Source organism: Sander lucioperca, chromosome 7 (assembly GCF_008315115.2).
Source record: "Sander lucioperca isolate FBNREF2018 chromosome 7, SLUC_FBN_1.2, whole genome shotgun sequence".
Lineage (NCBI taxonomy): Eukaryota > Metazoa > Chordata > Actinopteri > Perciformes > Percidae > Sander > Sander lucioperca.
This window is the reverse complement of record NC_050179.1, coordinates 21641608-21658784: the sequence shown is the minus strand read 5'-3', so window position 1 is coordinate 21658784 and position 17177 is coordinate 21641608. Positions and strand designations below refer to the sequence as shown.

Genomic DNA, 17177 nt, shown 5'->3' with positions numbered 1-17177 from the left:
GATTCTGTCGGCCTGCTCCTCATCTTTGAATCTCTTCCTGAAGTACTCCTCCTTCTGTGGATCAGTGAACCCTCTGACCTCTGTCACCATGTCAACACACCCAGGAGGGATCTGATTGGCTGCTGCAGGTCGGGAGGTTATCCAGAGGCGAGCAGAAGGAAGCAGATTCCCCCTGATGAGGTTTGTCAGCAGCACACCCACTGAGGTGGACTTTGTAACATCAGTCAGGATTTTAGTGTTGAGGAAGTCCAGAGGAAGTCGACACTCATCCAGACCGTCAAAGATGAACACAACCGGGAACTCTTCAAACCTGCAGATTCCTGCTTCTTTGGTTTCACTAAAGAAGTAATCAACAAGTTCCACCAAGCTGTACTTTCTCTCTTTCAGCACATTCAGCTCTCTGAAGGTGAATGGAAATGTGAACTGGATGTCCAGGTTGGCTTTGCCTTCAGCCCAGTCCAGAGTGAACTTCTGTGTTAAGACTGTTTTCCCGATGCCAGCCACTCCCTTTGTCATCACTGTTCTGATTGGTTCATTTCTTCCAGGTGGGGGTTTAAAGATGTCTTCTTGTCTGATTGTTGTTTCTGGTCTGTCTGGTTTCCTGGATGCTGTTTCAATCTGTCTGACCTCATGTTCATCATTGACCTCTGCAGTCCCTTCCTTTGTGATGTAGATCTCTGTGAACATCTGATTCAGAAGGGTTTGGTTTCCTGCTTTAGCAATTCCCTCAAACACACACTGGAACTTCTTGTTTAGCTTAGATTTGAGTTTACATCTACAAACTCCTGCTGGACTTCCTGAATGAATACAGAACAAAAAAGCTTATTAAGTAATTTTGTAAAGAAAACAGGAACATACTTTGACCCTTCTCTGGAGACATTAGTAAATGTCCCATTAGTCCAGCAAGTTATTCCTTTAGAGAAATCCTCTTACTGCGCTGCAGACGGTCAGCCAGCTCGTCCTCCTTCATTCTCCTCAGGAAGTGCAGTGTGATCTTCAGAAATGCCTCTCTGCTCCTCCTCTGCTCTTCATGCTCATCCTCCCTCTTACTCTCTGAGCATTCTGGGTAATCTGGACTCAGAAGCTTCTGGATCTTCTTCAGCTCATTCTTCACAAAAGTGACGATGTTCTCCTCCAGCAGCTGGAACAGAAGATTACATCAATGACACAATCAAACTGAAATCATGGAAGCAAACATCAGATCCATGTTGGACAGACTGACAATCCACTGGTCTGAAAATGTGCAGCATGGAGATAATTGTGAACAGAATAGATGTAAAAGTGGTTGTTGTACATGTACAGACCATAAAGATGGAGTCCAGGTGTGTTTGATGCTGCTGGGTAGACTGACCACTGGGAACCTCTGAGCTCTCCTGGTCCACTCTGTGGAGGAATCAGGAAGAATGAGCTCACATCATGTCTGTCCACACAGAGACAAACACAAGGTAAAGGTCCTGTGACTTGAAGTGTTGATTACAACATAGAATCAGATGGTTTCCCCTGATTACACTGCGGGTGGTTATGCTTTGAATCAACAGAAAGAACTAAGAAGTAAACAAGGGCTACACCATGGTTGGCCTAAAGGACTCCTGAAGCAGTTGACTGGTCTGACAGCGCTGATCCATTTGTCCGTGCGATGCTTCTGTCACACTGCGCTCCACTCTATTCCTATGGGTGACGTCAAGCGACTTCAACGTGCAAGGCGTTCCTGGAAGGCGTCGCTGCATTTAAAAAAATGCTGCACGTCCAAAAGCCGGCCGATGCCCATCTTTATGGAAACATATCCGTTGAATGTGACGCGACATTCCAGTATAAGTAGACAAAAATCTTTTAAACTGACCTTTGTCGATCTGAAATGAAGACAGATTCAGCAACTGCACGGCCTATTTCTCTCTTAAAATGTTTTCAGAAACACGTTTCAGTGAACTATTTTCGTAAAATATGAGATTGTATTCTCAACGCGCTGCCATGACACTCGGTTGAAATTCTCGAGAAGCCAGACGTCACACGTTCATCCAATCAGCTGCCGGTCAAGGGCGTGGAGCATCAACCATGGATGTATGACATCACGACACCACACTTCAGTCGTGTTGCAATAATGGATCAGTAGTTTGAGTGATGAAGACTGCTCTCTTTGCCCGGTCAGCCCCCAGATGACGGCATGTTCTGCTGTGTGTTTACAAATGGTGAATATATGGGTGCCTGGGTGGCCTAGTGGTAGAGCCATCCATATATAGAGGCTCAGTTCTCGACGCGGAAGTTGTGGGTTTGATTCTGACCTGCAACACTTTCCTGCATGTCACCCCCCCCCCCCTCCCCTTTCATGTCTAAGCTGTCACTAATAAAGGTCTAAATACCAAATAATAAGAAGAGGTGATTTTACAGTTCACAGCAACTTAATACGATCTAGTGTCTGACAGAAATGATGCCTATGTGAAATACTTCTAAAATACTACATCTATGAATCTCATTATATGTTATTGATAACTTACTTTCTGTCAGATGGAAGTCTTTGTTTAAAATTAATAAAAAAATCGAATGACTCGTCGCTCTTGACGGACCAACAGCTGGGTTCAGGTTCAGGTTCAGGAGACTCTGGTCTCTGCTGCTGGATCCTGAAACAAACAGATAAATGTGCATATCGAAAAAATCTTTTAACACACAACTGTTTTTATTTCAAATATTAGTAATGTTTGTCAGTTTTTAATTCTTACCTTCCATCAGCAGATAGTCTAAAGAAAAAGAGGAAGCAGCAGTGAATACTACTGATAAGAACTGATACTTTTACCAAATATAATAATACAACTGGCTATATACATAATTATTAACAACTGAATGCTAATAATGACTTACTTTTTGTCAGAAACACATTTAAAATTCAAATCAAACTCTTTTGACTGGTCGCTCTTGAAGGACACACAGCTGGGTTCAGGATCAGGTTCAGGATCAGGATCAGGTTCAGCAGACTCTGGTTTGGTCCTGATAGAATAACACATTTATTGAAGATCACATGTTCAGTTAAGTTTATGAAACTAATAATAAGGTTAATGTATACCGATGGCCATCTTTTCCAGGTACCAGCAGGGAACAGAGAGCCGGGGTGGTCTGAGAGATCACTCAGATCAGATTTTAATACCAGGTGAAAACAGGGCCATAGATATCCCAGAGTGCACCTGGAGGACAGGCTACAGTGGGCTGGAAACACAGAGATGCTCTACAAGAAGACCACACACCCAATGAGACAACACTACTTCTAGTTTGCTGGAGGTTTCAGAACAACTCACCTCTGTCTTAACATAGAAATTTCCTGTTTCAATGCATATCGCTCCCTCTCCCATTCACGTCTCTCCATTTTAATTTGCTCCCTCTCCCAGTAAAATCTCTCCATTTTTATTTGCCTCTCCAATACAGATCTTCTTTTTAAAACAGTGGTATCTCCATGGACACACAGCTGGGTTCAGGTTCAGGTTCAGGTCTCTGATGGGTCCTGTTAGAAAGAGAGGAAGACCACTTTTTAATCTCCAAAAACAGAAGCTACTGGAGAAACTAGAAGCTATCAAGCAGAAAATAAAGTCTGAAGCTCTTCACTGAATGATTTCTGCTCTCTGCTCATCCTGCTGTCATTCATTCTCTTTCTGGGAGAACAGGAACATTGGAAAGACTCCAGGACTAATGTCATCTTTCTGTCCTCTAATGGAGACAAGACTCCATTATGATAATCAGTCTCACCTTTCTGCCCTGTGTATGAAATGTAAAAACAGGATTTAAAGTGGAGCTTTTGCATGAGTCTTTGAGGAGAAACTCAGTTTTACAGACCTGTCCAATAAATCATTAGTCCATCAAACTGTTTGAGTGCTAGTTGACTAAGAATTTCTTTAATTAAAAGAGAGCAGATCTGGGCTCAGGTCCCTAATGTAAAAACTTTCTTACTGCATTATATTCTATATATTTGTGTTCTAGTTCAAATAAATAAGGACTTTTGTAGGAGCCTAAATGCAGTATTTTATGTTTTGATAATTGGCATATAACAATTCGAGTTACCATTCTCACCCGTTCCCGTTACCATTAAGATGAGGAGATTTAGAAGAGCCTCAAGCTAAGGCTTCATTTTGTGGAAACCCAGGGTTTCCCGCAGAAAATTTGTTAGTTAAGGTGGTAGGTTTGCCATCTGACGGGAGGGGGGGGGGTACACAGTACACTAAATATCACATTTAAATATATAATTAATATATCTCTGTAGTGTAGACTCTGTACTACACACTACGCTAAATATTAAATTAAATAATAATTAATAAATAACCAGCTTTTCAAAATAACAGTTGCAATGTGCAATTTTAAGCTCATTAAACTATTTTCAAAAAAAGTGCTATAACAATTTTACTGGCATTGCTCCATTATCCTCCATGACACGCACTCTTCCACTTTGCCTGACAACTCTTCTCCTAAACAAACTGCGCTGAGATAACAGAGCTCAGCCCATAGCTTCACTCACTCCAGCAGATCGTATGTATGAAATAAAAACAGGACATGTAATTTCACTGGGTGTAACTACGCTAACTAACCGTGTATTGTGAACCGCGTGTAGTGATTAAAAAAAAAAACAACAACAGCTGTGTCTCAAAGACGGGCAACAGCCAGGACGTTGAGAATCCACGCGCAAGAGGTGATGATAGTTCCAGTCACTTCGTCATGTATTCACTTTGTTGAAACAAGAGAAGAAAGCCTCACTGATGTGAAGAACAGGACATATATAAATGTTCTCTGCCTACCGTATGCCAACGCTCCAGTAAGTCCACTCACCCCGTCTCTGCCCGGGCGGCGGGCATGCCCCAGCTGCTGCACATTTCTTGACAAACTCCGACGCACACGTGATGGTGAAATGGCGATTTATCCCTTTAAATGTGAATAAATGACAGTTACACTCACCGCCAGCAAATGTTCTTTCCGTTGTGATTGGTGGTATCTTTACAACTCGCAGTTACCTTGTTTCCTACAGACTGTGTTGATGCGACTTGCGGTTATATATACATATTTTTTTTGAAGACTCAGTTAAGGCGGCATGCACGTGTTGTTGAGGCGGGCCGCTTAAACTGCAAAGTGCTGCGGAAACCTACAACATTTTGTAACTTAAATTTGTGCATACCAATATATCTGAATGCAGGATTTTAGACGTCAGAAGTTTGTTCTCGCCACTGTCGAAAAAACCAAATGACTGCTGAGAGTGTGTTCTACACCTACCGTATTTGACGACGCTGAACTTGGCTCCACATTCGCTCCGGTTCTCTTTAAGTTTCGATTCCACCTTAAAAAATTCCTGTTTCAGCCACTGTGTGGCTGTGTTTATCACAAAACGAGCCATTCTGCATCAGTGCCATAGACTGTATGATCAGTGCAGATCACAGCTTTATGTTATGTACTGTATGTGTGTGTGTGTGTGTGTGTGTGTGTGTATATACATATATATATATATATATATATATATATATATTTTTTTTTTTTTTTTTTTTTTTTTTCTTTATACAGTTGTATACACTTTATACACTTGTTTTTGTTGAATCTGTCTGAATGAAAGCCAACAATCTTGTAAATTATATTTAAAAAGTCACAAATTCTCATGACGTGTAGACTACCACACTGTGAGGTATAAGTGTAATATATTGTTGTAATGTTGTTGTTTTTTTTGTCCATATCTACTGTGGAATTATGGACATGATCCAGCTCAAAAATATACATTTTGACAATTCGATTGCAACATTTGCTGACTTTGCACTGCCCCCTAACGGCCAAATATGCTTGTCCGTTGAACTTATCACCTGATTCACATACTACAGATCATAATGGTTCCAATGATGCCCCATATGTCCATATCTACTGTGGAATTATGGAAATATTCCAGCTCAAAAATAGACATTTTGACATTTTGACAATTCGATTGCAACATTTGCTGACTTTGCACTGCCCCCTAACGGCCAAATATGGTTGTCCGTTGAATTTCTCACCTGATTCACATACTACAGATCATAAGGTTTCCAATGGTGCCCAATATGTCCATATCTACTTTGGAAATATGGAGAAAATCCAGCTCAAAAATAGACATTTTGACATATTTTGACAATTCGATTGCAACATTTGCTGACTTTGCACTGCCCCCTATCGGCCAAATATGGTTGTCCGTTGAACATATTATATATTTTTTGTTTTTATGATGAAGGCCATCTTGCGTCAAATGTAACTTCTACTGACAAAGGTGGGAATATGTAGATGTAGTGGCAGAGCAGAATGTCTCACCTGAAGAATTTCATTATATATTTTCCTTAGCCTCCTTCTGTGGTTGTAAGAGTTAGTTATTTTGAACAGAGCACACATTCCTCCCCATATAGTATTTTCCATCCATGTATGTGTTGTCATTTTTTGGCCTTGTGACTGCATTGTCAATGCAGCCACCCTAACATCTTCCCCCGTGATACATTGGAAACGTCCCTGTAATGTAATCATCATAACAATCATTTTCCTGTGTTTATGCACAGTTCCTGTTTAGATTAACAATAAATATTATAAAGTAAAATCAGACCCCAACATCAATTTATACACCGCTCAAAGAAATTAAGGTAACACTTCAATCATACATTGGATCAGAACAGTAAAGAGGCAAAGGCTTGATTTTGCAATAAGTTCAATGAATGTAATTTGTGAACGGAGAAAGCGGTGTAAGGTTGCAAAAAATATGGTTTAGCAATTGTGAAAATTTGTTAATATTACCTTATTTTTTTAGAAGTGTATTTAAAAAAAAAAAAAAATACATATCATTGACAAAATTTGTAGACTTACCCTTCCAACGACTTTGAATCTGCAAGATGAAGACAAAGTCAGATTATGACTATTTAAAAAAAAATTATAAAGACAATTATCCAACAATTATGGTCAATCTTGTTCTGTCAACACCTATTTTCCAGTTATGTATTTAAAAAAAGGGATATGATTACATGACTACAACAGTTAAAAATTCTAACAGGCTAATACTCTATATTACAGATGCATTACTGATTAATGTGTTTAACACCAAGAATGCATAGAGGTAAGATCTTTAAGAAATGTGTATGCATCTAAACTGCTGACCCTTTTAACTCTTAATAACCCCCTTAATGCTATGCTAGTTGTCCTTTTAGCAAAAGCACTGTTTGGACATGTCACCAACATTTCATCCTGCTATTAATCACCACCTAAGCCTCACTGTCACTTTATCCTGTGATTAAAGTCAGTATGAAATATAAGGTGTATGTTATTTATTTTTAATTGTGTTCCACGTAAGAAAGCTTTTTTGCACATCTCTTTTGTCGGGCAGGTGCGTAGGATATGATCAAAAGTGGCAGATCAAAAGGCTTAGAGAAGAGTCCCGCACACTGACCATTACGCAAGCAATAATTTATTTAGAAAAATACAACGTTTCGGTCTCAGACCTTCAACGTTGTATTTTTCTAAATAAATTATTGCTTGCGTAATGGTCAGTGTGCGGGACTAATTGTATTCCACAAAAGTTGACCCTGATATTATTATACAGGTTCAAACACTTCATTTTACCACGTCTTACCAAAAATGAACATTGTAGGCTAATAACATAATTGTTCAAATGTTAGCTAAATATTCACAGTGAAAGTTACTGCCACATATTGGGTTAAAAATATAAACGAATGCTCATGTACACCCATGGTATAATGCTGATAAGCAAATTAAGAATAATGCATTAAATAAGTCGTTTTGTGCCGAAGACAGTTTTTGTTAATATTTCCGACCAAAAATGCCTTGCTAGAAAATAAATTTTACCACGCCTGTGACCAGCCTACAATACAGTCTCAGATTAATCAATGTCTTTTGCATACCTGTGACTTTTCGCAGACATTATTGGTTGAAATATGCATCACTATCCGGGATGACATATTAAAATAGTGTATATTACACTCCTTAATGGCCTATAGACATACAATGGCCTATTGGATGCGTAGCCTGTGCATGGCATCTGCATTACCATGCCTGGATTATCCATAAGGGCACTTGGGCCAGTGCCCAAGGGGCACAACCAGAGGGGGGGCACCACATGACACAAGCATTAACAATATTTTCAGTAAATTGTTATATTATTCACTTGAAATTGTTGAAAGACCATACATTACTCGTTTAAGAACACTAATTTCACAACAGTAATAATAATAATAATAAATTATAAATAAATCAATAGTACATGACCACTATCACTCCCCTCACCAATCTGTCAGAGTTGAGTTGGTCCACAAGTATGCACAAATGTATCATTTGGGGGATGGACGTTGTCCACATTTAACAATAATCAAAAGTGGCCAGTTTAAACCAGAAAAAATGTATATGTATCATAATGATCAATGTAAAATATTAACTTTTATAAAACAGTATAAGTGGTTGGCTTTCTTGATTCAATGTAATTGGCAAGCAAATAAAACATTTTTTCACACAAACCCCCCCAACTCTGGATGAGACTTGGTTGTGCCCAACCCTTCTCCGTTTCCATAATTCCACAGTAGATATGGACATATTGGGCATCATTGGAAACATTATGATCTGTAGTATGTGAATCAGGTGAGAAATTCAACGGACAACCATATTTGGCCGTTAGGGGGCAGTGCAAAGTCAGCAAATGTTGCAATCGAATTGTCAAAATATGTCAAAATGTATATTTTTGAGCTGGATCATGTCCATAATTCAACAGTAGATATGGACATAAAAAACAACAACAACATTACAACAATATATTACACTTATACCTCACAGTGTGGTAGTCTACAGGTCATGAGAATTTGTGACTTTTTAAATATAATTTACAAGATTGTTGGCTTTCATTCAGACAGATTCAACAAAAACAAGTGTATAAAGTGTATACAACTGTATAAAAAAAAAATATATATATATATATATATATATATATAAAACGGGATTTTTTTTAAGGTGGAATCAAAACTTAAAGGGAACCGGAGCGAATGTGGAGCCAAGTTCAGCGTCGTCCCTATTTGTAGAGTGTCCTGATTAGGATTGGACACTACTAATAACGACAATGTTATTGAATTTGAACACAAAGTTGCATCATAAAGAAGCCAGAGTAGTTCCTGTTGGAGGAGTGCCAGCTCATAGTGACGCAGTTCAATATTTGTTGGTTTAGTTAGAGAATAAAAGAGTCTTTTTGCCTCCACATCAGTCCTGTCAGTGAATACAACGACAGACACTAACTGCTGCAGAAATTTGAAATAAGAAGGGAAGTAGAAACATTATATTTAACATTACAGAGCCAGAAACAAAACCTGAAGAGACCAAAGACTAACGTGTTGTTAAAGTACCAAACAGAACTTACAGTTTTCTTCAAACAGTCCAAAATGTCGACGTAGAACAACTCAGGTGAGCTGTTTCCTGATGAGTCACAGCTCCACCTGTCAGGAAGCAGGCAGGAAGGGCTGCAACAGGAGGATATTTTCACAATAAGAGCTTTGTTTCTTCTCTCTGTGTAACTGTGGTTGATGTTGTCAGTGTGTGTTTGTTCTTCCTTTGTCCCGTGAATGCAACACGAGGAACTTTCCACACGTCGAGTTCCAACATGTTTACAATGTGATGAACAAACTTTATTGTTAAACAGACTAAGTGACGCAGTGGAAGAAATACTCCAAACTATTAATACTACACGGTGAAAATACTCTGTCCAACGTCCTGCTCTGTTGCTAAATGTACTTGATGTAGAAGTAACAGTGAGAGAGCTGATTCTCTGGAACATTACATCATGTTTTACTGCTGATTCATACTTTGTGTACATTACTATATGCTCTGTAGCACTTTGAGATTGCTGTAATGTAAAGTGCAATACAAATAAAATGTATTATTATTATTATTATTATTATTATTATTATTATTATGTGTAAACTGAATGTGCAGAGTAACACGCTGTCAGATAAATGGAGGATAACAAATGGAGCCACTTCTTTGAAACCTCCGTAAGCTGCTGAGAGGCTGAATTAGGGAAAAATCACCACTTGTATGACGCACATTTGAATAATTCAGTTCCACTCCGTGATATGCGTTCACAGAATCATTGTTCATTTGAAAACAGGAAAAAACTAAAACAACATCTTCTAGTAGCATGAAAAATGGCCTACTGTATGAACGTGGATGTGGTGAATTATTCAAACATTTTCATTCAGATACCTGGAGGTCAGAGGTCAACAGACCCCTTTGAAAATGGACATGCCAGTCTCCTCCTCGCCAAAATGCAGCTTAACTATCCCCTCAGGGGGCCCCCCTTCTGAGCTGATTTGAACTCCTTTATAGTTTCATCTGGAACATTACATCATGTTTTACTGCTGATTAATACTTTGTGTGTAAACTGTCAGATAAATGTAGGACAATAACAAGTAATAAAAGTAGTGAGATTAAAGCAAGTATTCAGACATGTTACTGCAGTAAAAGTACTAATAGCCCAGTGTGAAGTTACAGCAGCTGGCTGAGCAGATAACTAACGTGGAGAGAAAACAGACAGACTCTCTGCTCCCTGAACTCAATACAATATGAAAATGAAAAAGGGTAACATTTTACAATAAGGTACACAAAAAAGTCAACCCAGTCTCATGGCAGTTCGTGAAATGGTGACGTTATTTAATCTATTGATACGTGTACAGGGACACGTTTTTCTGGTTTTTATCGTGTTGGTGAGCAAGATTTTTAAACAAATGTATTTGAATGGGAAGCATATTATGTGATAACAGCACCATTATGGTAGCGAGTAGTATTGAAAAGCCGAAAATCCGCATAAGGAGGTTGGTGGATGGGTCAATCAACACAGGACTTTCACCCCGGAGACCGGGAATTGCGTCCCGCATGGGGTAGTTCCTTTCCGCATTCTTGTTCTCCTAACCACAACCTTTCCCCGTCTCTCTTTTCCTAATCACAACTGTCCCGTTGTTGTAGCGCGTCCCACGTTGTTGTCAGCGTTGTTGTCTCCGTTGTTGCGCCCCCAAGAGACCGCAGATCGTGTACTGGCGGCCGTTGTTGTCACCGTCTACCGCGTGTGGCGTCCCCGTTTTTGCATCCCCCAGAGCAGACCAGTTTCATGGCAGTTGCCGCCGCCGTGCGCCGTTTAATTTCCCAGTTGTTGTGTCCCCCAGAGACCACGGATCATGTTGTCACCATCTCCCCCAGAGCAGGCTGCAGCCCAGTCGCATGGCAGTTCGTGAAATAGTAACGTTCCAATTTCGTGGTGACCACCACAAAATAAAGTAGAAAAACGTGTCCCTGTACACGTATCAATAGATCCAAATAACGTGACTATTTCACGAACTGCTGTGAGACCAGGTTGAAAAAAGTAGGTAGCTAATGATTAACAAATGTGGAACGAATGATGAATGAATGGTTAGTTAGTGATTAGTTACTGATTGACTGTGATTCAATCACTAATAATTAGTTACTGTTAAACAGACTGGTAGTTACTGTTAAATGAATGAGTATCAAATGAGGAACTACTGGTTAGTTGATTATTAGTTACTGATAAACAGACTGTGTGTGTGTTACTGTATTAATGAGTCATTAGGAAATCTGTTCATGGGATTTATAGTAATAAAAAGAATAGACATGATACAGGATGATTCTCATAATATATCTTAATAATGATATTCACAAAACATTTACATTGACAAACAAGGTATATTCTGTAGCACTGACAGTGTTGAAGGCTTAAAAACAATTGTATGCTGCTGCAGGGCATGCTTTAATCCTGCCACCCTGGGTTTCGTGCGCTGTTGAGCAGTAGTTACAGATCAAAGAAGGATTGATCCTTAGTTAGCTGCTACTTATTCACAAATGATTACCTAACCATTATTTACTATTACTGAAGCATTGTGCGTATACCTGCAAATAAAGTGATGCATCATACTGAGTGGTTAATCATTAACGAATGATTAGTTAAGCATTCACTACCTTTGGTACTGAGTGGTGGTTAGTCAATAACGAACATTTCCTCTCTTCTCTCTCTCTCTGTGACATCCTCTTCTCTTCTCCCATGATCGAACATTGAATGCTGCCACATCAGAGCGGCCAAAGCGTCAAAAAGCTGTGTGTACGTACAGTCATGTGTTTAAGTTTCAGTAATGTCTGTTTTTATAATATAATGAGTTTATGTCTCTGGTGTTTTTGTTATTTGCTGCTCTGTGGACACACAGACTGAGATAAACTACGTCCAGTTGCCCTTGATTTTACAGGTTTTTTTTCAATCGTTTTGGCACAATCGTCGAATGACTAAACTTTGTCAAAATGTATGACATTATGACAAATTATATGAACATTAGGTCAGTTGTTCACATGACTATAGTCATTTAAAATTGCTTCGGCACAAAATGCATCGAGTAAGCCTTGCAGATCAAAATAGTTTAATTTGCTATTGAATCAAAGACTGAGAGGAACCAGCAGAGGGAGACACAGTACAGATAGTTTCTGCTCCTTTATTCTTCTCCTCCTCTACATCTCAGAGGGAAATATTGGGTTTTTTACTGCAGTAAATCTATCTGATAACTATCTGTACGTGTTAAAGTCAAAATAGTTCTTGTATTATTGCACGTCTCATGTACTGTAGTCTTCTCACTTACATGTTGGGCCTCATAAAGCCCCAAAGAAGTTCGGCAAAAACGTTCCTCAGCCAGCGACAAATACGTTGAAAAAAGCTCCAAAATTGTCTGAAAAACTGCCAAAAACATCGTAAAAAGTGCCAAAAACTTCTGAAAAACATTGAGTAAAGGGTCAAAAACTTTAAATCAAAGTGCCTAAAGCATTGGAAAAAAGTGCATAAACCGCCGTAAAAGGCGTCAAAAATGTAAAAAAAAAAAAAACAAGCACCAAAAACTTTGGAAAAAGCGCCAAAAACTAGGTGGACCTAAATTGATATGCGGGCCGGATCAAAATCTGCGAGGGGCCGGATTTGGCCCGCGGGCCTCGAGTTTGACACCTGTGCTCTGGAGTTATGGGTCTTCAGGGGTCAGGAGATCATCTTTGTCTGGGTTTAAATATGATTTATGAAATAAGAAATACAGAAAACATTACAGAACATGAGTCCCATATGGTCTAGCGGTCAGGATTCCTGGTTTTCACCCAGGTGGCCCTGGTTCAACTCCCGGTATGGGAATCAGTGTTTGGGTAATATTAGTGTAGAGATGAACCAACATGTGATGATGTGCAGAGAAACCAGTCCTGATATGGACATGTTCAACAGAAGCTTAGTTACAGTGCTGGTGGTGATTTCAACCTTCCTCTGATAACGCTCAGACTGAAGCTCGCTCTTTTGTCTCTTAGTTGACGCGTGAAATCCATCTTGCGTAGCTGTAAGGAACTAATCTTCTGCTACGTTTCCAAGCCCCTGAAACTCCCGGGACACGTCTGCATGGATTCAGAGAAGAGACAAAAACATCGAAAACAAGGCTACAAATATCAGAGGAAGGCGCAAAAAACTTTGAAATAAAACCCTCAAAAAGGTGACAAAAACTCAGAAAGAAGTGACAAAAATGATGAAAAAAACACTTTTGTCTCTAAGGTGACACGTGAAACCCATCTCTCGTAGCTCGAAGAAACTAATATCTTCTGCTATGTTTACGTCTGGCGTCCACACTACTGCAGCGTTTCCGAGCCCCTAAAACTTTAACATTTGGAAACACTGCTGCCCCCGTTCTGGTTTAACCGTCGTGTCATTTCACTTGTTTAATTAGACTCATATCTCAATAAATCAACGCTGACGCGTTCCGGCACTAAAGCCAAATGTCAAACACGGCCGAACTGAAGCTCGCACTTTTGTCTCTTAGGTGACGAGAAACAAAGACGTGTGAAATCGATCTCGTGTAGCTCGAAGAAGCTAATGTCTTCTGATACAGAACATGAGTCCCATATGGTCTAGCGGTCAGGATTCCTGGTTTTCACCCAGGTGGCCCGGGTTCAACTCCCAGTATGGGAATCAGTGTTTCTTTGATCAGCGTTCAACATTTGGTCTAAAGGACTCGTGAAGCAGCATACTGGTATCAGAGTTGTTTCCCCTTTACTCCTCTGGATGGAAACAAACTGTTGTTGGTTTTGTAGTTCTATTCTACGTGAATTCGCAAGGTTTTGTGGGTCCTCTATATGGCATGTCTACAGCTGTCAGTCATGCCGTACCGCAACAAATCCGTACCTGGTGGGCATTGAAGGACGGCGGAGCACGGAGCCGAGACCGGATAAGCGGACGAAGATGGATGGATAGATGGAGAAGAACATTTGGGAAGAATTTTGCCATTCATGATTTTTAGCCTACCCTATGGATATGGGAGATTTAAAATGCTTTTTAATGGGGCTAAAACACCAGAGAATATTGGACCAAACCAGGTCCAATATTAAATTGAGATCTACAGTTGAAGACTGGTCTTACTGGACAGCTTTCAGATGTGAGCATATAATTATATGTGAAGAAGAAAGATGCTGTGAAAGATGAAAAAATAAATTTCAAAACTTCTCTGGATACATAAAAAGTTGAAACATGAATCAGTAATATTACAATATATACAGCTTACCTCTTTTCAGCAGAGGGTTGTTGACCTTTAAAGTCAATGAGGCCATGATATGACTGCTCACTGTTGAAGGACACACAGCTGGATTCAGGTTCAACAGAGTCTGGTCTTTGATGAATCCTGTTACACAGGGAGTAAGTAAGTAAGTGGAAATTCACTTTTTAGTATTCAGACACAAAAACTGCTGGAGATACAAGGAGCAACTAAAACAAGATTAACACAAAGAAGTTCAATAAACTATACAAAAAATTGGGTTAAAAAGCTAAAACACCAGAGAATATATTGGACCAAACCAGATCCAATATTTACCACAAGTCAAGAGTTGAAGACTGGTTTAACTGGACAACTTTCAGATGTGAGGATATAAATGGATGTGAAGAAGAAAGATGCTGAAAATAAACTCCAAAAACTTCTCTGGAAACATAAAAGTTAAAAACATGAATCAGTAATATTATAATTTTAACAGCTTACATCTTTTCATCAGAGGGTTGCTCTCCTTTAAAGTCAATGAGGCCTTGATATGACCGGTCGCTCTTAAAGGACACACAGCTGGGTTCAGGTCCAGGTCCAGGTACAGGTTCAGGTTCAGGTCCAGGTCCAGGTTCAGGTTCAGGTTCAGGTTCAGGAGACTCTGGTTTCTGCTGGGTCCTGATAGAAAAACACATTTATTGAGGGTCACATGTTCAGTTAAAGTCTAAAATATAAAATTAATATGAATATGTATGTAGGCCTAATTATTAACAATTAAATGCCAATAATGCTTTACTTGTTGTCCAAAACTCAATAAAAAATCTTTTGAAATCAGAAATTAAAAAAATATAAATATAATGTTGTCTAAACAGAAAGATATTTTGAGTGAGACAGGAAATTATTTTGCAAAAATATTCTCATTTCAGTCATCAACTACCATAATTCCTTTCCACAAAAAACACTTTATTTGAAGGAGTGTGCATGAGACTGACAAGACACAAAACAACCCAGACGGGACGTAGTTCCATCCAATGAGACTCGTTCCAGTTTGCTGGATGTTCACAACTCACCTCAATCTTCTTCTTAACATTTCAATTTCCCTTTGCATTGCTATTCTCTCCTTCTGCCATTCAAGTCTCTCCATCAATCCGCTCTCCTCCATTTCTATTCAGCACTCGAGGTCAGGTCGCCTTCTTTTTTTAAAGTAGCGGTGACTCTTCATGGACACACAGCTGGGTTCAGTTCAGCTTCAGGTTCAGGTTCAGCAGGGTCTGGTCTCTGATGGGTCCTGTTAGAAAGAGAGGAAGAACACTTTTTAATCTCCAGAACCAGAAGCTGCTGGAGAAACTAGAAGCTAACAAGCAGGAAATAAAGTCTGAAGCTCTCCACTGAATGATTTCTGCTCTCTGCTCATCCTGCTGTCATTCATTCTCTTTCTGGAGAACAGGAACATTGGAAAGACTCCAGGACTAATGTCATCTTTCTGTCCTCTAATGGAGACAAGACTCCATTATGACAATCAATCTCACCTTTCTGTCCTGTGTATGGAATGTAAAAACAGGATTTAAAGTGGAGCTTTTGCTAGTAGTCCATCAAATCTTTTGAGTGTTAGTCGACTAAGAATTTATTTAATTAAAAGAGAGCAGATCTGGGCTCAAGTACCTGATGTAAAAGCTTATATAAGCTATATATATTTGTTCTATTTCAAATAAATAAGGACGTTTGTAGGAGCCTAAATGCAGTCATTTATGTTTTGATAATTGGCATACAACAATTACCTTTACCATTCTCACCTTCTCTCTCTGGCTCTCTGCAACATTTGTTGGAAGTGGATTTTGCACTGTTTAGTGTTATTTGTTCTTGTGTAAAAGTAAATAGTTAAACTTTTACCGTGTGGTCCTGTGGATTTTTTAATGTGGATTAAAATTGAGGAGATTTAGAAGAGCGTCGAGCTAAGGCTTCATTCTGTGGAAACCTACAACATTTTGTAACTTAAATTTGTGCATACTAATATATCTGAATGCAGGAATTTAGACGTCAGAAGTTTTTTTTCGCCACTGTCGCACCAAATGATTGCTGAGAGTGTGGTCTACACCTAGCCTGGTCCTACCAGACTCTCGTACATTTCATTTGTACAGAGAGTCTGGCCTTTCTCCATTGACAAGTGTTAACTTCCTTGAAGGCGGGTACTCTGTTGTAGGTTAAAACTATTGGATCTGCCCAGAGCCACTCTGGATCTGCCGTAACCAATTGCTAACGTTTGGACGTGACGTATGTCATGCGCATGTGCAACAAGATGGGAGACCGACAACTATCGTCTTATATTTAGCATTAGCATCGCTAGCGTTAGCCTTAGCCAACTCCTTCACCACTAACGGAGCGAGCTGGAAAATCAAACTTTTCCCAAACCCCGTGGGGAGGAGGGCCACAACATCATGGCCACCAACACAACTCAGCAAAGATTGTTCTTGCTTGGTGTTTAACTTCTGGATATTCGGCAGCATTGCTGCCACAACGGACCGAATGGCTTCGCTTGCATCTTTCTAGTGCACATCCTCATGTCATCATTCTCAGCCACTCCCTCTGTTCGCTGATTGGACTTACAAATATTTGACCGGAGAAAAC

At 39.5% G+C, this 17177-nt stretch overlaps 1 protein-coding gene and 2 non-coding genes across 3 annotated transcripts in view; 2 read left to right on the top strand and 1 right to left on the bottom strand.

Moving 5' to 3' along the window:
- Nucleotides 1-15935, bottom strand: part of LOC116059846 (NLR family CARD domain-containing protein 3-like) — a 16910-nt gene extending 975 nt beyond the window's left edge. Inside the window, exons 1-10 of the mRNA XM_036003485.1 lie at nucleotides 15623-15935; nucleotides 15054-15230; nucleotides 14586-14690; nucleotides 3476-3487; nucleotides 2854-2973; nucleotides 2715-2732; nucleotides 2493-2615; nucleotides 1305-1383; nucleotides 937-1084; nucleotides 1-821 (exon numbers count right to left, since the gene is read on the bottom strand). The exon at nucleotides 1-821 is cut by the window's left edge and continues 975 nt beyond it. Coding sequence (XP_035859378.1) covers nucleotides 1-821; nucleotides 937-1084; nucleotides 1305-1383; nucleotides 2493-2615; nucleotides 2715-2732; nucleotides 2854-2973; nucleotides 3476-3487; nucleotides 14586-14690; nucleotides 15054-15230; nucleotides 15623-15714 — 1695 coding nt within the window. The 5' untranslated portion in view covers nucleotides 15715-15935. The remainder of the gene's footprint in view (nucleotides 822-936; nucleotides 1085-1304; nucleotides 1384-2492; nucleotides 2616-2714; nucleotides 2733-2853; nucleotides 2974-3475; nucleotides 3488-14585; nucleotides 14691-15053; nucleotides 15231-15622) is intronic.
- trnae-uuc lies at nucleotides 13106-13177 on the top strand. The gene has a single exon. It is a non-coding gene; the product is annotated as a tRNA-Glu (tRNA).
- Nucleotides 13925-13996, top strand: trnae-uuc. The gene has a single exon. It is a non-coding gene; the product is annotated as a tRNA-Glu (tRNA).
- Nucleotides 15936-17177: the final 1242 nt, after the last annotated feature.